This window comes from Bidens hawaiensis, unplaced genomic scaffold (genome assembly GCF_021521415.1).
Source record: "Bidens hawaiensis isolate Kalapana, Puna unplaced genomic scaffold, B.hawaiensis_p1.1 tig00000935_1, whole genome shotgun sequence".
Lineage (NCBI taxonomy): Eukaryota > Viridiplantae > Streptophyta > Magnoliopsida > Asterales > Asteraceae > Bidens > Bidens hawaiensis.
The window spans coordinates 2083486-2104867 of NW_027491054.1; the positions used below are offsets into that span (position 1 = coordinate 2083486).

The 21382-nt window shown below is 34.5% G+C and overlaps 1 protein-coding gene across 1 annotated transcript; it reads right to left on the reverse strand.

The window, feature by feature from the left end:
• Positions 1 to 403: 403 nt before the first annotated feature.
• LOC143548711 (histone-lysine N-methyltransferase, H3 lysine-9 specific SUVH4-like) lies at positions 404 to 5137 on the reverse strand. Its single transcript, XM_077039805.1, has 12 exons — positions 5075 to 5137; positions 4933 to 4987; positions 4715 to 4821; positions 3808 to 3984; positions 3522 to 3620; positions 3301 to 3449; positions 3120 to 3208; positions 2386 to 2545; positions 1825 to 1930; positions 1558 to 1740; positions 712 to 936; positions 404 to 612 (listed from the first exon to the last, which is right to left on the reverse strand). The coding sequence occupies exons 2-12, from the start codon at positions 4985 to 4987 to the stop codon at positions 499 to 501; spliced, it is 1464 nt and encodes a 487-aa protein (XP_076895920.1). The 5' UTR covers positions 5075 to 5137; the 3' UTR covers positions 404 to 498.
• Positions 5138 to 21382: the final 16245 nt, after the last annotated feature.

A 21382-nucleotide genomic window follows, 5' to 3' on the forward strand; every position in this document is an offset into this window, starting at 1 on the left:
AGCTAATAAGAATTACGAGATCGAGCTTACGATCTAAATATCGTTTGTGTTTTCGGTTCTGATTACCAAACTTCAATAACACCGTACCATACCAGACTAATACATGAAAGTAAAACTAATAGTCATAATGATTATAGTTTTTAAGTTTGGTTTACACCTGCATTTCAGATTCAGCCGGTCTTGTTTTTAATACTATACCTAAAGATAAGTAGTGCGATGTTTGTAAAACAACGTTTGTTAGAAATTAAACTATTTCAACTTTGATGAAAACTTGTACCATCATCATTGACAAAGATAGGCCAATAACCCAATGTTTTTATTAGAATTAAACCAAATCATCCCAATAACAAGAACCAAAACAATGACATCAGGTTCAAATGTTGCCACACCCATAATATTGCTTGTGCTCGGCGACCTATGAATATTTATCATCACTTAGAAAGTGTTCAATTTCTTCACCAAAAATACTATCAACATCCCACACCCAAATCCAAGTCCCTAAAACAACCGCTTCCGACAATCCGGTGCACCACAATAACAAGCAAGTTCCTTTATCTTCCCATCGGGACCGAGCACACTGTTCAACTCATATCCATAGTCATAAGTAAGCTCCTGCAAAAAAGAACACAATAACAATTACAATGATAAATTTATAATATAATTAAGTAATTACTTGTGTAATTAACTACACTTAAGTATTAAAAAGATAACCTTGAGTGGTGGAATATTATCAGCAGCAAACAGGATCACGCGGGCTAGAGTGATGTCATGGTGAGCACTTAACACGCATTGTACAAACAAGTTCGGCTGACAGCTATGGTTAATGTAACGGGCCACGTTTCCTGAGGTTCCCGCGTCGATGCAAAACTCAGGCCCATTGTCCTTGTCGTCGGTGTGAACCGGTAATGATGGCATGGCTACCTCCCCTACTCGCCTCTGTCGCATTTACATAAAACAAACAAGTTAAATTCAGTAAATAATAGTAGATTCTTTTTTTTTCAAATCATTATTATAAATGAGCCGAGCCCGAGCCAAGGTCGGCTCGCCTTGTGGCTTGTTTATATTACACCCCAAATTTTAATACATTACACACACACACAAATGTACTTGTAGTAATATATATATATATATATATAAAAACTGAAAAAGGATAAATAAAAATACTTTGAATTTGCCTTTCCATCTTTAAAAAACGCAACAATAAAAAAATAATGCATATAATGTTACAAACGCTCCAACTTATAAATTTTGTATTATGTTTATGTTAAAAAAAACTATTATTTTGGTTTTTTAAAAAGAACAAGTGGAGAAAAGAATTTGAAAAAAAAAGTAGTTTAACGAGCTGGCTCGAGCTGATTATAAACCGAGCTTAAGCTCAACCTTTCAGCTTGTTTAAGTTCGAGCTCGAGCCCTAATATATCTAAAAAACAAAACCGCATATATCTCAAACCGACCAAACCAACCGATTTGCTTTGGTTTGGACGCTTGAACTAGTTTCAACGGTTTCCTAACACCTTAATATTAATTGTATTGCAAAAAAACCCTTATAAGTTATACCTCTCTTCCGCCAAGTCCCTTCATTGTTTGAAGACAATCAATGTCAAAAATATAGTTATTTTCAGGGTTCGAGTCAACATCATCCGTCTTTTTAAGAACTCCTATGTACTCACAAACAGGTGCACCGGAGGGTATAAAGTCCCACGATCTAACCGCCCACCCCTTTTTCGGAGTCTTAAAAACCTGATAATTATACAAAAACTTATTAATAGATAATATATAATACCTTTTATAAACTAAATCACTAACGGCTAAAAACGAACTAACCTCGAGCCGGTATCTTAACCCTCGTTGAGAAGTTCGGTTTACACAGCCGGGCCCACATCCACAGTTGGGCCCACATTCAAACACAACAGCCTTCGGTTCAATTAGCCTAAATTGTAAATAAAAATACATTTACGAAACAATTTTTAAAAATGATAACAAATCATCATCATCGTACTCAGTATATCCCACTAATAGCAAAGCTATGGTAGGGTCTGAGTAGGGTAAGATGTAGACAGCCTTATCTCTACCCCGTAGGAATAGAGAGGCTGCTTCTAGTGAGACCCCCGGCTCGATAGTAGTTTCGCATCAAGCCTTGGACATAAGGCACATAACACTCAACCATCGGCATACCGGCCGATTGGTGCATGCATCCTTGTCTTTCGGCTATCAACGCCACCACATGATGCGCCACTTTTGACGTTATTTTCACGAGATAAGTAAAATAACGTCAAAATTAGTGCACTTTCACTTTTGCCCACCCGAGGGTTCACACATATATACATTATATGTGTGCACCTCAAGCAGAGCGCAAAAAAATAAAAATAATAAAATAATATTTACCTGCCACCATCACGATGTACATATGGAAAATCAGAGCCGCTAAGCCTAGCACAGGCACAACTTCTCGGGTCGGTGCAACTACCCTTGCAATTGCATCCAGAGGCACTTGAAGGGATTATCACATTTTTCGAAATTTGAAGAGATTTTATATAAGTGCAACCTGGAATAAATATTGGAATAAAAACTTAACAAAATGTAAAATACTTTGGAGTTGGTAGAACCAAATTAATCTTAAATATGGGGGCATTTATGTATATATAATGTCTAAATAAGAAGTCAATACCAAACAATATCAAATAGGCCTGTAATGAACTAAAAATTCAGTGAACCGTTTCGTTTGTTTAATAAACGAGCGAAACATGAACACTTGTCCCGTTCTTCATTTATGTTCGTGAACGTTCATTTATGCTCGTTAGTTTAAGTCTATTCATTTAGGTTTGTTTTTACAATCATTGTAAAATATCTAGGCCTGTTACAATATAGTTTAGTTTTATTAAATTTTCAAACCTAACACATTGGCATTTACGCTTACTTTTAAATGGTGTTCGCTCTGTTATGTTCGTTCATCTATGTTCAAATATGTTTGTTCGTTTATGTTAATGAACCGTTCGCTTATACTATTAACAAGCGAACACGAACAAAAAAAACTCCTTCGTTTAGTTGTTCAAGTTCAATCATTTGTTCGGTTCATTTACAAACCTAGTATTAAACAATGTTAACGCAGTATAACTTGCCAGTAGGTGGAACGGGTGGGTCATCGACCAAATTAGTTGCTGGAATCGGAATATTCTCGAGGCCTCCACTGATATCCTCAGATACCAGCCTAACATTAAAACAGAAACACGAGTCAGCCGTGTCACCATGTCAGCACAAACATGTACTCATAGTAAGTATATTTTTCTATTATAATTATACCCGCGTAATTCAGAAACATTGTCTGGAATACGCCCTCGAGAAAAATGAACCTGCTCAGTCACTAGAGAGGGTTGTCCTTCTAAACGCTTGAGACCGAACTTGTAAACAGTGAAGCCAGAAACCCCTTTCTCTGCCCAATACCTTACAACCTGAAAAGACAAAAATGCCCTGAAGTTTGACAAGAAATTCATAAAACAGAAGATATTAAACACTATATCTACCTTATACAATCCATCATATGTGTAAACCTTGCCAACATAACTCGTTCTTGATTGATGCCCTCGAATAACTCTGACAGGCACGTTTTGCTCCAAACAATTCTACAGATACACAACAAAACCAATTCAGTAAGAGGTTAAACATTCAATGCAACAAAAGCATTTTTTATAAATGTTATCAACAATCAGTGGTCATGTGTTCATGGGCAAAAGATATAGTTGTGTATAATTAAAATGCTACATATATTACCAATTTACGATGTTAGCATCAAAAAACAAAATTAGTTACCTTCAATCCCAGATTACCACGTTTCATTACTTGATCACTGATCTGACGCTTATCACCAAGTAAATTATTACCACCTTGACCCGTGTACACAACATCTTCGGAGTTATCAAGATCATCCTCATATTGACCCGACATCACTATGGCCACAGTGAGTGGTAACTTATAATTCGGATACTCCTGTAAAAACAAATTATGTAAACAATAATTAAAGTGAAACATGCACGTCAACAACATGTGAAGATAAGTTGAAAACTAGGCCTGTGAACAAACCAAACGCACACGAACTTGCCAAAAACAAATAAGGCATATTCGTGTTCGTTCATTCAATTTTAACCGAACAAACGATCCAACACAAACACTAAAACTAACAGGGTTTTTTTGTTCATGTCTGTTCGTTAAGCAATAGAGTGTGTTTGTGTTCGTTTATGTTTGTTAACAGTATAAATGAACAGCCCACAAACATAAACGAATGAACGTAATGAGCATAGATTAACATTCATAACTGAGCTTAAACCAATTAAAAGCAAATGTGAAGTTATGAGCAGCAATGTGTTAGGCCTAAAAAGATATTAAATCTGAACTAAATTGTAATGATCCTAAAATTTTTAAATGATGCATTAACAGGCGTAAACAAACAAGAAAAACAAACTGAACATAACAAATTTAAACGAACAAAGAAAAACAAACATTCATGAACATATATGAAGCTATAAACGAGCTAGACACGTGTTCATGTTCGTTTGTTTAACTAAATAAACAAACGAACTTTGTTCATGTCCATTCGTTAATTAAATAAACAAACTTCCCGTGAACGGTTCACTGACCTTTTGACAGACCTACCAGAAACAATAATGACATCAAAACACAACAGTGATGATAAGTTAGTTATTTGAGTTAAATGCATTACCTTTTGAAAACCTATCCCGATATAATCAATTCCACAGAGCCAGTGGTTATGGAAACCAACAGTAACCATCTCACATCGTGAGAAAAATTGGTGCCCGACATCAACCCCTGCAATAATAATGCCCTTGATATGATCAGCTTTCAAATACACACACACACATATATATATAAACACATATGTGTGTGTAAACAGAATATATGCATAATGTATGTGTTGACCTGGAATTGATCCTATCCTTGATGGAGGGGTAAGTATGGAGTTAGAAGACATCATCTGCACATTTATGTTGCCATAATAAACTACTTTGAAACATATAAAATATTACTTTACTATATATGATGAAAAAAAAAGTGACTTTACATTTGATAAAGCTTTAAGATCAGGCCTTTTAGCCTTTCCTTTTTCTTCAACTTCATCCTGCTTCTGCACAAGGTTATACATCATATTGTAATGTTTTTATAAACATCAGTAACATGTGAAACTGGAATACATAAACATTCGTGTAATGCACACTTGCACAGAGAAAACACATAAGATTGCAAGATGCATAATTTAGAGACCTTGCAAATTCTCTCACATTATGATGTATAAAGTGACTACAAGTGTACATGAACTCCAAACAAAAAAAATAACAAAAGAGGGCCAAAACTGAAAGTGAAACAAAGATATAAGAGGTGCACGAGATACCCACTCTGCAAGCCTAAACAAATAGAAAAAAGGGGAACATATTAAAAAAAAACAGGTTGCCGAATATTGTGCCGTATAAAGTATGATAGTTTTTAAGATGCGTATAATCTAATCTAACTGAATAAGAAATAAAAATTAAGAGATCGCTCGAGAAATGCATTTAAGAAACAAGATAGATCTATCACATCATACAGCTTGCCGAATCTTGTGTGGCATAAAGTATGTTTGATTTTAAGAGGCTAATAATCTAATCTAAATGAATTAAAAAGAAACACTATGGATCGTTTAAAATTGCCATTTTAGAAACAAAATAGATGTACTAAATCACTGAACTGAACCAACCACTCAGCCTATCATAACACATAAAGTATCTTACAAAAGTTTCGGTTTAAGGTAACACAAACTAGATGCTAACCTTAGATTTAGGTTTTTTCTTATCATCCTCATCCTTTTTGCACCTCTTTTCCTCCTCCTGTAAACAAATTACATTAAACCAGTGTCATTATCAACTTTTAAAACCATGTACATCGAAAACTTATGCAACCAAAAGAAACAGATAAGCCAGTAAAAAAATCTAAAAAGTTATCCCGAACATCATCTCTTAACACGCCTGCTCACATGAGCCAAATCAATTCACTCACATATATACACAATGTCCCCAATATCAACCCCTTATATTTCATTTTCAGGCAGAAAATAGCTAAAGTTTAATCACTAGTGGTTAACATTTCCGTTCTACTTTAATAATAATAACAATAATCATCATCATCATCATCATCATCATCATAATAATAATCATAATAATCATAATAATCATAATCATAAAGCAGTGTAAAAGTTAAAATACCTGAACAAAATAGAGAAAGTGCTTATAAAAAGCTCTGACTGTATCTGTGACCATGGAATACACACTCTTCTCACCGACGGACGGCGGAGAAGCCACAACACCCTTCCTCTCATCTCCAATCACCTCCTCAGCGTGCACAACACTCCCGATTAAACTCGGCACGCCTTCACCTTGCACATTCTCCGGCACCACGCCTTTCTTCTTGTTATACTTGACACGCTGCTTCTTCACCGGCTTCGTAAGCGCCTCCTCCTCCTGCTTACGACGCCTATCAGCTTCCTGTGTGCTCTTCAACTTCTGAATCCGAGCACTCGTCCTCGTAGCTGGAGCATCGTTCACCTTAGCCATCGTAATTGGGGGAAATCACAAATTAGGGTTTCGAGAGAAATAGAGCGGCAAAAAGGATATGAAAATGAATCAAATTTCCGCTCTCTGCTGCTGCTGCTATTATTTATATTATATTATTTTTTTACAAAGGCATAAACGGTAAATTATTTATGACTACTCATTGACAGACACCTATTTTGAATTTCAAATTTCACACTCAAATGTAAATGTAAATGTAAATGCAAATGGAAATACATCCATGATTGAACCGGGACTCACCAAAATATAATAATGTATATATAGAAAGAAATTAAAGAGTCAAATATTGAAAATATATGAGGGAATTAAATTGTATAAATCATGTAATGTAAAATGTGTTCATTGATATTATTATAGTATATTGATTGATATCTAATTACTTACATTTATTTCTTTTAATTAAAGTTCAAATAGTTATCTTGAGAGGAACTCAATAGGTCAAGGAAGATAAACATGATAATACTAAATGATCATAATAAAAAGGGGTATTGATCGTAAGTTTTGTGAGATGATGTGTATTTTAAGTTATGTAAGTTTGTCTCTTTGTCTTTCACTCCTAAGCTAAGCCAGATAAGTTCAAATTGTTTTATAAATGGACATTTGTGTAAAGGCGTTGCTAAACGTACCACACTTTCCTTCATTTTTAATGAATTTACTAAATCACTCAAGTTTTACATTAATAGGATTCAAAATTTATGTTTCTTTTTTATTTTGTTCATTTTGTTATTTTTTATTATTATTATTATTATTATTAAGATACATTTTTTTAATATTATTTTTTGCTTCTTTTAGACTTTTTAAAATGTTTTTTTTCTTTTTTTTTAAAAAAAAACATTTTCTTCTCATATTATTCAAAATATCTATTTTTTTTTTCATAATTGGTTTATGTTTTTTTAGAGAGTATCATTTTAATAACGTTTAAAGATAGTTTGTATTTTTTTTAAAATCAAAATTTCATATTGTTTGTTGATATATATAAAATAAATAGTGTATTTACGTAATAAACCGCACAAATTTTATGAATTGAGAACAAAATTTTTTAATGTTATGTGATAATTTATATTTTAATATACAAATAGTAGTTATATTTAAAAATATGAAAACATTTTAAAAATATTAGTATAACTAAAAAGATTCACAACACATATCCATCCAAAGTTATATGAACATATTATTCCATCTTTGTTTTGTGTTAGTTTCGTTGGTTAGAGGATTTGTATGGGGACACTATGAAAATTTTATGTGGTTTCAAGTGGAAGGCATGACAAGTGACATAAGGGGTACGATTAGCCTGAGATACAGGACTTGAACGGGTAGCAACAAGTTGTGTGGAAGTAGAGATGTGCAGGACTTGAACGGGTTGTGTGAGAACCATGAAATGAAGGTCAACCTCATTATGTTAATTGTGCTAACGAAAGACGGAGTTAATAGTTAAATTACTAGCCCCAAAAAATGTTACACCAAATGGTAGGTTAAGCAACATATGCAACACGAGTTCATACAACTTTGATGTGAGCCAACAAATCTTAGATGCACTATGAAGAGAGTTGTAATCTAGCCTAGTCGAGACGCATCGAGGCAAGCTTGGCTCGTTTACTTATCGAGCGGAAGAATCAAGCTCGGGCTTGGCTTGTTTAAAAGCTCGTTAAATTTTATTTTTATTATATTTTTTTTAATTTGTGTTATTACAGATGTTGATATATAAAAGACAAAAATATAATTTTTAATATACATTTTATATAAAATTAAAAACTGAAGAATTCATAACATTGTATATTTATTTCCGTTCAATGTTTTAAAGATTGAATAGCATAATGAATGTATTGTTTTTATTTTGTTTGTGCTAACAAGTTATGGTTAAATCTATACGAGCCAACGAGCCAAGTCAGAACCAATCCACGAGCCGAGCCGAGTCATCTTGATCAGAATCGAATTTTTTTTATTCGAGCTATTTTTTAGCCTTTTCAAGCGAGCCGTGAACTTTTTGAACAACCTTAACTATGAGCAATAGCTCAATATTCAACCCTTGTGTTAGACCGTGCAACTCTGTTTTGTATTTTTGAACTAAGGTTGATAAAGTTAGGGCCGAGGAACAATGGTAGCTGGTGAATCTTGATTGTCAGGACTGCCAGCCCAGTTAGCATCAGAATATGCGTGAATTGGAAAAGTTCAGGAGTCATGAATAGTAAAGCAGTATGAAATAGTGTCCTTAAGGCATCAAAGAATTTGTTAAATTAGTTGCAATCCAATAACGGTTAGTAGCTTTGTGAAAGAACCGAGAGACTTTACTGACGATGATCGTCATTTCAGGGTGAGTTATAACAAGGTACGAAACGACACCTATAGTACATTGATACAAATAGTAACTTTCTAAATATTAGGTTATACTACTGAATCTATAACCAACAAAGAGAATCAATTACGAACATGGAAGTCAACGCATTTACCAAGATACCTGAAGAAACACTAATCGACCCCGGGCAGATTACGGATAATCTGGGGGTTAAATAGATGTTTCCCACGAGGGTTAGGTCCGGCAAGATGGTTATTCTTCTGATGACCTGCAAAACAGACACCGTGAGCTCGTCACTGAGAAGGGGGGGTACCTCCTTGTGACCACCCTCCGGCGTGAGAATCAGACTAGATTGCTCTTGAATATAAGTGTATATTAAGAAAAATGACTAGAGCAGATATCAGATAATATATGAAGATATAAGATAATAAGATGATGATACCGTTCCAAGGTGTTGGAGTATTTATAGCCGAAGGTAGGTTTCCAAGCAGGTACAGCCGACTGAATAGTATTCCTGTTCTACCAACTGTGGGCTACGCACGTGCCATGCTGATGGTTGGTGGGTAGGCAGCGGCTGATAGTGACCAGGGCGTCTGTGTACTATTCCTTTTCCACCAACTGCAGGCTATGCACGTGCTACGACAGGTTGGTGAGTAGGCAGCGGCTGATAGTGACATTAAGTAGTAGAGCGTGCTGCTCGTCGTACTGTTGTCAGTGAGCTGTCGCAGCTTTGGTCAGATCTTTTGTCCATACCTTGGCAGGTACAGTACAAAAGATCATCCAGTAGCGTACGGACTGGCTCATTTGGGCGGGAGTTTTCCCGGCTTTGGGCGGGAGTATTCCCGGCTTGCTCACTCCTTCTTCAGGTGACATTGCTGAATTATTTAAGAGTTAATGCCTTGTGCGTGTAGCCTTGCTGCGCGGGTAGCCTTCCCTGATGGCTAGTATCCGTTGCTGCGGGAACAGGCGGAGTACGTCGACCATTGGGAGGCTTTTCCTGCGGGAACAGCTTGTGTACTGCGCGTAAGGACGTCACGTCTCTGAGCATGGTGGGTCCTGCGGATCCAGTTGGTTTTTGCGCAGACGTCTCTCTTCAAGGTGAGTCTTGCGAGTTTAGTCTTTGCGCAGACTTCCCTCTTGGTGAGTCTTGCGGGTTCAACTGCGCAGACGTCCCTCTTTGAGGTGAGTCTTGCGGGTCCAACTGGGCTCTGCTGGGACCTACCTCTTCAATACCAAAAGATATGAAATCTATTTTTTGTTCCCACTAAAATTCACGCGTTGATTGAATCTCTTCCATTTAACATTATCGATTATTGTGTTAGATACGTAAATCACATTACATAAAAATAAGCTTGGTTGCAGTTTTGTGTGAGTAACAAAAATAATTCTTGGGGGTTTATTGTTTCTCTGGTTTTTATCACTTTGCTAATAAGCATTTGTATTCCAAAGCATTAGTACCACGATGGGACTTGAACTCTCGCCACTTGCGGAGAGACATTTTTGTAGCATGTTGGTACTACCAAGCTAAAATCCATTTGGTGGCTGTCTTATTCTAGACATAGTCAAACATTCTAACTCTTAGAACTAGATATCAATTAATATGGTGACAAATCGGCCGCAAGAAATACGACTTTACGCCTGAAGGAGTTGTCAAGCAACCAAAATGCTGAAATATATTACGCCTTGAAGAGCTAAAAAATAGAAATTGGTTGAACTATTTAAACTAATGTTTTCACGTCTGGTCGATTGGATCAGGAGCCATGGCCCGATTATGCATTTTATAGTTGCTTTCTAATTGGTCGATCAGTTGGGACAGTTGCTGATTGAATTGGTTGATCGCTAGTCGTAGTTGGACCGAATATGATAATTTCTTTTACTTTTGTGATGTTCCAAAAGTTGGACTAGACGGGAACGAGAATGGATCAATGTATACATGGATTTATATTATCGTGAACGGGGATCACTACCGAGAGGTTGAGCATTGTGAAACACGTACATGAGAAGGATGCTAAACAATGTTGTTGAGGGTGAACAAAGGAGCACAAAAAGAAAAAAGTGAGTTTGAAAGTGAAAATAAAAAAGAGGGTTTTTTTTTTGTCATATTGTTATATTAAAAAGAGTGAGTCGTGAAGTTTTTTAGCAACCCTAACTATGAGTAAGAGCTCAGTATTTAGCCCATGTGTTCAATCGTGCAACTCTATGTTGTATTTTAGAACTATCGCTGATAAGGTTAGGACTGAGTAACAATAGTAGCTAGTGAATGTCGATTGCCAGGATTACCAGCTCCTTTAGCATCACAATATGCATGAATGAATGGTAAAAAGTTGGGGAGTCGTGATAGTCAAGTGGGGTGAACTAGTGTCCTTAAGGCACTTAAGAACACTTTCAATTAGCTTCAATCCAATAATGGTTAGTGGCTTTGTGAAGTGCAAAGAGACTTTATCGATGACACAAGCCATTTCTGGATGAGCTATAACAAGGAACGGAACCACACCTTGTGCATTGATACATATATGAACTTTTAAATATTATGCCAGATTACTGAATCTATTAACAACAAAGAGAGTCGGTTACGTATATGAGAGTCAACGTATTTGCCAAGATACCAAAAGGAAGAAAATTCATCTTTTGGTCCCTCTAAAATCCACATGTGTATTGAATCTTCTTCCATAATGATAGGCCATAATAGATTATTATGTTAGATACACAAATCACATTAAATACAAAGAAGTTTGGTAGCAAATTTGTATGAGTAAGAGAAAATATTTTTAGGGGGTTTATTGTTTTTATGTTTTTTTATCACTTTGCTAATAAGCGTTTGCATTCCAAAGTATTGGTACTATTATTTGAACTGTCGCCACTTGGGGGGATACCTGTTTTTGCAACACATTGGTACCACTAGTCAAACGTTCTAACTTTTAGTACTAAATATCAATTAACTTGGTGACATGCAGGCCCTATGAAACATGAGATAATGCCTAAAGAAGTTGTCAAGCATCCAAAATGCTGAAATATGTTACGCCTAAAGGAGCTTAAAAAATAAAAATTGGTTGAACTCTTTAAACCAATGTTTTCATGTCTTTCCCATTAGATCAGTAACCATGGTCCTGTTATGCATTTTATAGCTGCTTTCAAATTGGTTAATCGTTTAGGGCTATTGCTAGTTGATTTGATTAATTGCTGGTCGTAGTTGGACCGAATATAAGATTTTCTTTTACTTTGGCGAAGTTCCAAATGTTGGACTAGATGGGAGTGATAAAGCATCCATGTATACATGGATTTACGCTAACGTGAATGGGGATACTATCGAGAGGTTGACCATTGTGAAACACGTACACAAAAGGGACGCTAAACAATGTTGTTAAAGGTGAACAAAGGAACACAAAAAGAAAAGAATGAGTTTGAAAATGAAAATGAAAAAAGTGATATGTTGAAGTTGGGATGAGATTATACTTTTCCGAATACCAGTACTCGTACCTGTATAATCGTAGTGTTGATACATCGTTTGTCGCCTCGGTCTTTGCTTAACGTATTTTGGTATTAGTTTAATGTATAGGGGTATTTTAGTCTTTTAATGTAAGGCACATCCATTAAAGTTATAATAACGAATGAGGCCGCGCGTTTTGTTCCTCATTTGTTAAGGATGTTTAACGAATGAAGGTTAACATATGAAGGCTATTATCTATGGTCTGTATAGCGAATGACATAACGAATGGGATGCTCATTCATTAGGCATGTCTAACAAGTGAGTCATCGCCTATATATATCTCCTGCAAATTAACAGAGTTCATATTTTATACGCTTGAGTGTCGTTACTTTGTCCAAATACTTTCTTAACACACACATTACACATAGTGAACCTAATCGTATCATAACACAATCATATCATCGACTAGATCTTGATAGTTGAATTAGATAATGTATTCTCAAGAAAAATTTGAAGAAAATCTTGGATTTTACCGTCTTGTGAAAATTTTTTGTAACATCTCAGAAATACCCTATTTAAGTTTGGGCTAAAAACGACAATCTTGAAACTTAGTGGGTACAAAATAAAACTGCTGGTTTTATAGACACGTCGCGCTACGCGACGGGGAAAATTATAGCATTCATCGCGTCACGCAATGTAATTCATCAAAATCAAGAAAAAGGAGGGCGTCGCGCTACGCGATGGCCAAACAAATTTGGATCATCGGGCTACGCGAAGACCACATTAAGTAATCGAATCCATGTGTCCACATGTGGCAAGATCTTATGAATTGCGGTGTCGCGATACATGATGACCATGGATGAAGCTCCATCGCGATATGCGATGGGAGCCAAATCGTGCCTAGAAAAGGAGAGCTACGGGTTTGAAGCCAAATCATCCCAAAACACCATTATCTTCACACACTTAGCATAGGGAAGTGAGCCCAATCGTCGTGACGTTTCAAAACCCTGTTTTCTCGAGATTCGTGCAAGTAAAGGAGTTCTGATGCCCTGTTGGTCAGCTAAGCGAGTTAGAAGCAAAGCTCTACCAATCAAGCAATCAATCATACCTTAGTATTAGCATTCCCGAGTATTCACTAAGGTAGGATTTAAGTTTAAGTTATTTCAAGTATTTTATGAATAGCTTAGACTCAGTCAAGGCTATGGCCTTTAATCTTGAAAAGATTTTCAAAAGTATTCACAAACAGTTTTCGGCAAACATTACTTTTTTGAGAATAATGTTACACAAAATTATATTTTTGACGGGCATGTAGTAACTGGAAGGAGGATATCATTAGTAGACTCTTCTTACCTAAGTTAAGTAATTCGTACAAATCCCAATCAACCATGGGACTCGTTTACTTACCTGGAGAAGTTTACCAACGTGATAGACTCTGTTAGGCCAAAGCATGCTATACCAAACGTCATACAAATACAAATATGTTTTCAAAATACATTCATCTACAAACCTAATCAAGGTTAAAACCAGACTTAAGGTCTGCAGTCTAATTAAGAAACACCATCAAGGTGATCATTCAAACATATTTGTTTATAGATTAATATCATTCACAATTAAGAAGGTTTATCAATCAATCACACCGACGGTACAGGTGAATACGTTAAACTTTTACAAACAGCCAAAACAGATTTATACTCTATAAGATAAACAGGTTGTTTGTCTTAAAGAGTCAGTCAAACGTTTACATGAGATTACGTGATCTCTAAAACGTTATAATACAAATTAGAGAATAAAAACAACTCAGACTGAATACACATGTGTTTGGATCCAAACATAAATGTTCAGCCTAAACAGTCAAAGGCTACGTAGCTGCGGGCTAACAGTCATATATAGTTCTTTGGTATAGGCTACATGGCTCGGAGAAATTGTGTGTATGTAGGGCAGTGTTACAAATACCGGAAATAGAAATATTTCTGTTGAGCTTGTCAAAAAAACTATATTTGTATTATGATTGTTATTTCAAATTATTTTTAGAGTCAACGTTTCACCAGCACATAGCTGACGTATTTTATTCCCCATTGCAGGTAACTAAGTATGATAATCTATGCAAGAACTAGAGTCGTCAAGGAGATAGAAGCTCGCAAATCAAGATGGCTCAATTTTTGAATATAATAATCCTTGTAATATAAAAACAATATTTTGTAAACAACATCTTGGGTATTTAATTCCCAAGTGAATTTTCAATGTAAATTAATATTATAATAACTTAAAGTCTTCCGCTAAAATTAACCTATAAACTCTAATATATTTTCAAAACATGTACCAACAATTGGCCACACTCCTAGGCACAGAGTTGGGGTGTGACAGGTTGGTATCAGAGCCATCGGTTTCAGCAAATTAGGTATTATGATAATAGTACATAAGCTTTAACCTTAAGATTATTATTTTATTATTATTATATTCTGTAAGGATAAGATAGGATTGGTAAACTTCCTATCCCTAAAACTAATTAAATGCAGATGTCGTATATTAACTACCTTGGTCATAGACACCGAGTTGCTAGGAGATCTAACCCAACACCTAATCCTAATCTGCCAAATATGGCCAGCAGCATTAACAATAGTTACTACACTAACTTTTTTGATCGGGAGCAGCCGATAGTTCCAAACTTACCGTATGGAACTCAACCAGTATACTTACTGGGCAGTCAACAGATGCCAATTGAAATATCTGATGATACGGCAGAAAACATTCCCCAATATCACCCGTCGGAGATTCCTCAATATCATCCGTCGGAAGAAGTAGAGGTGCAAAGTAAGTTCAAACAGGAGATTAGCACGGATTCATCCAGTTGGATGAATTGTCATTCAGATCAACGCAGATGGCATTTCAGATCTCCACCTCCGAATTTCCAAATATTAGCAGAACCCAGTCACCATATCCTAGCACAATCTCAATGCTAATGGATGATTCCTCTAAACCTGAGGAAGAAGATGAAAATGAGGAATTTCGTCCTTAATTTCCACCATATGTAGGCCCAATTCCGACAATATCTGAACAAGCTAATGAGATACGAGAAGATGATCGATTGATAGAGGAATTTTACACCAATAATATCCTGACGAGGAAATGCAAGCATATATAGCTAACCCTGCATATCTTTTCCCTGCTGCATCAGCACCCACCAGTAGGGGTGCAAATGAGCCGAGCCGAGCCCGAGCTCGACCAGGCTCGAGCTTGGCTCGTTTAACTTACACAGAGCTCGAGCTCGTCTCGTTTCGAGCTATTTTTTTTCAAAGCTCGAGCTTGGCTCGGTTCGTTTACTATTTATCAACTATCTTTTTATATAATTATAATTATTTATATATTTTTTCCCTATTATAATTTTTATGTATAAAATAATATATATTATTAGTTATTTTTATTTATTTTTTCATAATATCTTATATATTAATTAATAATTATTAAATATATATTTTTAAAAAATTATATAAATGGCAGGCTCGTTTAGGCTCGCGAGCCAGCTCGAGCTCGATAAGTGAAGCTTGGGCTCGGGCTCGTTTAGTAAACGAGCTTACTTTTAGGCTTGAGCTTGAGCTCAGGCTCGATTAAGCTCAGCTCGACCGAGCTTTTTAACGAGTCGATCTCGAGTAGCTCGTCTCGTTTGCACCCCTACCCACCGGATATCCAAATCCACCCAAAGCGGTGATGGATGAGCTTAGAAGTGAACGGGTCGACATAAAGAAAATAGGAAAGAAAATTATAAAGAAATGCGATAAAATGAAAAACCTTGTCACAAAGTGGATTAAGGATTATAACAAAGATTTTATATATTGTTGTTGTTGTACTTTTCCTTTCCTTGTATTATAAATAAAATGGAAATAATGTACTTTTGTTTTTCAAAAAACATTATTGTACTTGTTTATAGCATGTCTGGAAAAGAAAAGGCTGATAGCAACCCTACTATCTAAGACAATAATAAAGAAAGGACAGTTGAAGAGAATATACGAGCGATACCTACTTAGTATATATGTGGTATTCGTGATTTAATAAAAGAGGCTGTTAATCCACTCGTTGAACTTATGAAAAATAATCCAATCAAGAGTGCTTCACATTCAAACAAAAGACCTAGTCAGAGTAAAAATGAAATTGTTCAATCTAAACGAGATACAAAGAAGGAATCTGAAAAGAAAGAAAGGAATCTGAGAGAGAAAAAAAAGAAAGTGCTCATAGCTCGACTGTTGAAAATGAGCTACAAGATAAAACCAAGAAATTAAAAAAATACAAGAAGGGTGCTACTTTAAAGTTTTCAAGGTTTATAGTCCCAAAGAGTTTTATGGGGATAAAGGTGCAATCGTAACCCTCCGCTGGCTGGAGGAAATGGAATCAATAATCATAATCAGTAAGTGTATCGAGATAGAAAAGATTCAATATGCCTCCCAAATGTTCAAGGGGGAGGCCTTGGAATGGTGGAATACCCTTGTTGATGTTAAGGGTAGGGAAAATTTGTATAACCTAGAATGGAAAGTGTTAAAAGAGATGATTATGAGGAAGTTTTGCCTGATCCACGAGATGGATCAAATTCAAACGAAGTTGTGGTACCATCGAGTTGTTGGAACGAATCTGAAAGAATATAATACAAAGTTTTTAGAATATTGTAGAATTGTTCTGCATCTGGTCATTCCTAAGTTCAACAAAGTGACTAGATACATATACGGGCTGCATATTGAGATCCGTGATTTAGTTAGTTCCCACATGCCATCGACAACTGAATCAGCTATGGAATTGGCTGGATATTTGATGGATGGTATGATTCGGAATCGTGATGAAAAGAAGAAGAACGAAGAGAAACAATCTGTTGGGGGGGGGGGGAGTAAGGAAAGTTGAGAAGAAGAGGGAAGGGACGTTTATGTATACCCGTCCGATTTGCAAATCATGTGGTAGGAGGCATCATGGTAGGTGTTTACGACCTACCAGTCAATACTGTAACTTGTAAATTCTGTAAAAAGACTTGTCACACTGAAGTTGATTGTAAAGAAAGATGGTTGTGTGTTTTGATTGTGGGGAGAAAGGGCATTTTAGTATGGAGTGCCCGAAGAGGAAGCCAATGGTCACCACAGCTGGAGCAAGTGGAAGTGGTACAAGGACAGATGACCGAAAAGGAAATGCCTGCGTTTTCATGCTCGACACGCAAAAGGTCGCGCCTTAATGAATATTTTTAACGGATAACCCTTGCTTGGCACGGATAGTCTAATGGATGACACGGCCCGTTTCATCTAACTTTTGCTTAATTATAGTTTAGTCCATGAACTTTAAGTTTGTCAAAATGAACAAAGGGTCCCTTAACTTCCAAACTTGTCAAAAATGGATCAGAAGTTTTCAGGGTGTTACATAATAAGTCCTTTCAGATTGGTGGTGAGGGGCGGTGTAGGGGGGTTGTTTGGAGGTGAACGACCGAGGAGAAGTACATTTTGTGGTGGTAGTTGTTGGGTGGGTCACCGAAGAGTAAAATTAATGTGTAGGGGTCGTTAGAGTTAGGTGTTGATTCTTAGGGGATAGCGATGGTGACCGGAGGTGGCAGAGTTAGGTGACCTTGCTAGATTTTGAAGATGTTGGCGACGACGAATTAGGGGACTATGATGGTGACGAATGAGGTGCATGATGGCGGGCTTATGGTGAAGCTATGGATAACTATATGGGTGGGTGGCTGTGGTCTATAGTAAAACGAGGGTGAGAGATGCATTTTGATTGGAATTTTTTTTTTTGGGGAAAAACTTAGCATCCATTAGTGTAAAGAATTGAAATCGAAGAAAATATGCAAATAAAGAATGAAAAGTGAAAGTCATTTTCAGAAAGGATCCATTATATAATTTAGCTAATTAAAAAAAACAAAAATTATAATTTTCTCTTAAATTGGTCTATAATTCGAGTTGGAGACTGAAAACCAAATTCGAATTTACTCAGTTCAAATTCCAATCTTCTGAAGTCTAATTAAAAAACCAAGCACCCTCATCTTGATAGCTTATGCCCTCTTAACATAAATAAATTAAAATGAATACTAATCTGTTTACATAAAATACACAAGTGCACAAGTATAAACTAATCTTATACAATAACATTTGCAATTGTCTACATATCTAATTCTAGAGTGATCCATGTGGCGTGTTTTTCTTTTCTTTTTTTTTTTCACCTCTAAAGCTAATATAGTTATCATTAGGTTAGGTATCCGTTTGAAACACGGGTTAAAATAAATAAATTTTTAAATAATTTATGATAGGCTAAATAATAACATGTTGAACAAATATAAAGATACAATATATGATAGGCTAATTACACATTACACAATACGAAAATTAAAAGTTGTTGGAAATACATAAATCTCTAAATGTTTTTTTATACAATATTTGTAATTTTAATTGCAACTTTACCCTTTATATAATAAATTAGTAGTTTCACTTTGTTTCTGCTTATAAGTCTAGATAATGCAACGCATAACTGACTATAAGTTAAACAATGCTATCTAAAAAACAAACCAATAGTGATTGGCGTTAGCTTTATTTATCTTTATTGCAAAACAAACATAAAGTAAAATTTCATTTTTTAAAATTTAAAATTAATTATTTTATTTAAAGGTATAGGATTTTTTTTTTCAAAATAAAAATGTGAGTTCCAATATTACTTCTAGATATGATTTCAGCTTTTATAACACGATTGTCATATTGTATTTTCATATGTAGTTTAGTTTCATTGCATAGGCCACTTTTCTAGTTAATATTTTAAGCAGTATCATTTCGACATCGGCTTTTGGGACTAACCTAGGACAACCTTAGATTTTGAATCCATTTTTTAACCTAAAATTTTATTTCTGACAGATACCATCTGGATAATGGTAATATTTTTCATCTCTCAGAAAAATGGATAGCAAATGGTTGTTAGTTTCATGAACAAACTCATTTTTTGGTGCAAGTATTACTCGTTCACTAAATAAATCTAAAATTTTGAAATCTTTAAGAATAAAAGGATATACAAAGTCAATTTATCATCTGATTAACGGTGTGCGTAAGCCTAACATTTGTATTCCTAAGGTAAGAATTTGTCATATCCACTTGAAAAACTAAAACATGTAGTCTAGTGTTTATATTTTTTTTGTAGATTTTTTAAGATGATGAAACATAAATGATGGGTTGATTAAATAAATAAATAAAAGTAGTTGTAAATGGATACTCTTTTAAACCAACCCATGGCCCGAAACTCATTCTAATCATACACTGTATTGACCTGAACCATGTTTAATCCTTTGATCGGTTAAAGAAACCTGCTCGTTTAAATTAACATAAACACTAAGAATATATAAATAGTGAAATTAACTTTTTAAGGATTGTAATGAAGAAACTTGTAATATAGTAAACAATCATATATATTTAATAAGTTAAAGTTTATTAAAATTTTTAATTTTTAATTAAGCTTACTCTTCATCCAATAATATCATTTCTTAAACATTAATATTAATTAACTAATATAATATATTCAAAATCTTAATTTTTGGAATAATTATTCAAAATCAATATGAAAATGGTTACTTAAAAAAGCTTATTATTAATAACTAATACAATATATTTATGCAAAACAAAATAATATATTTATGTTGGTATTAAATTTTTTAAATCAGGAAGTAATTATTAAAAAGAGAAAATGATATATTAAAAAGGAAAAAAATGAAATATAAACTATTAATAAGAAAAAAATGTATTTAATATGAGAGAGATGAGAGAAACATTGATAAGAGAGACTCTAACGTGATGACATGTGCCATTTAAAAACCTTTGTATTATTATATAGTATAGATATAACCTCTAGACTTTAATAATTCTCTTTATTTAAACTACTAGCTTTTGAACCCGGATATTACACGGGATTTGTCAAATAAAAAAAAGTCCATTATTGAAATGAAGACATAAAATTAAAGGTAAAAAAATGAAATATGTAGTACAAACAATAAGAATGCTAGAATCTCAAATTTACATTCATATGAAAAACGTAGAGACGAATTAAATATTGATTATGTGATATGTGCTTATGAAATAAAAAAAAAATAAGAAGAAGAACAAGGAATTGACGGTTTCTAAAAATGTGAACCGAGTTCTAATTTTTCAGCAAAAAAACATGAATTGTATGATTCTAAATTTTTAAGTATAATTAATTATAGTTTTAATGTTTAAAAGTTCTTTTAGAATATTAAATTTAAGATTCAAAATTAAATAATCACAACCTCTAGACTTTAATAATTCTCTTTATTTAAACTATTTATGTTTCTATCCTCTTTTCTTTTTTTTATTTAACCAACTTACGTTTTTACTTTTGAACTTTTTTAAAGTTATTATACGATCCAAAAACTTTAATAATTCTCTTTTTATTCTTGTTCTTTATAAATGTTTTTACTTTTATTTTCTTTATACCTATAATTTGTTTTTATTCAACTTATTATATGTAAAGCTAACTTTTAAGTCTTAACAATGACAGTTACTATATAATTTGCTTATTTTCACTGTGGTTTAGGTTAAAACATAAATGTTATACCAAATATCAAAAATATATGCAAATACCAAAGTATATTCTATAATAATATAAAAGATTCTATGATTTTTATAGCTTAATCTTTGTTTAGTTGAAAAGAAAAGATGTGTCCCTCCAATTTAGCGTAATGATTAGGAATATATGAGTTTCTCAATAGAGAATAAGGTTTAGTCCTTACTTACAATATTTTAGAGGTATAGATAGCTTAACGAAGGAAGATTGAAATCTTTGTGATCTTCAGTTCTATCGCGAGGACGTCCAGGTTTTACTACCAGTAGATCTTCGAACGAGTAGGTTTTTTACAGAACATGAGATAATTTTAATGGCTCCGTATGACTAGTTTGGACCAGCTGACGGCAAACTTTGCCATTGGATCATCCCGAATAAAAAGATACCTAAAGTTTGTTGCCCCTTTTTGGGGAAAAAAAGAAAAGATACTCTAGTTACTCCTCTCTTCATTCAGTAGTCATACATGCG

What these genes read in the sequence shown, in the direction of transcription:
- LOC143548711 (XM_077039805.1), bottom strand. Translation starts at nt 4,987, where the DNA reads ATGATGTCTTCTAACTCCATACTTACCCCTCCATCAAGGATAGGATCA. An exon ending in TCGGGATAGGTTTTCAAAAG is followed by an intron (nt 3,985 to 4,714) that starts GTAATGCATTTA and finishes TTGTTTTTACAG; the next exon opens with GAGTATCCGAATTATAAGTT. An exon ending in GTGGTAATCTGGGATTGAAG is followed by an intron (nt 3,621 to 3,807) that starts GTAACTAATTTT and finishes GTGTATCTGTAG; the next exon opens with AATTGTTTGGAGCAAAACGT.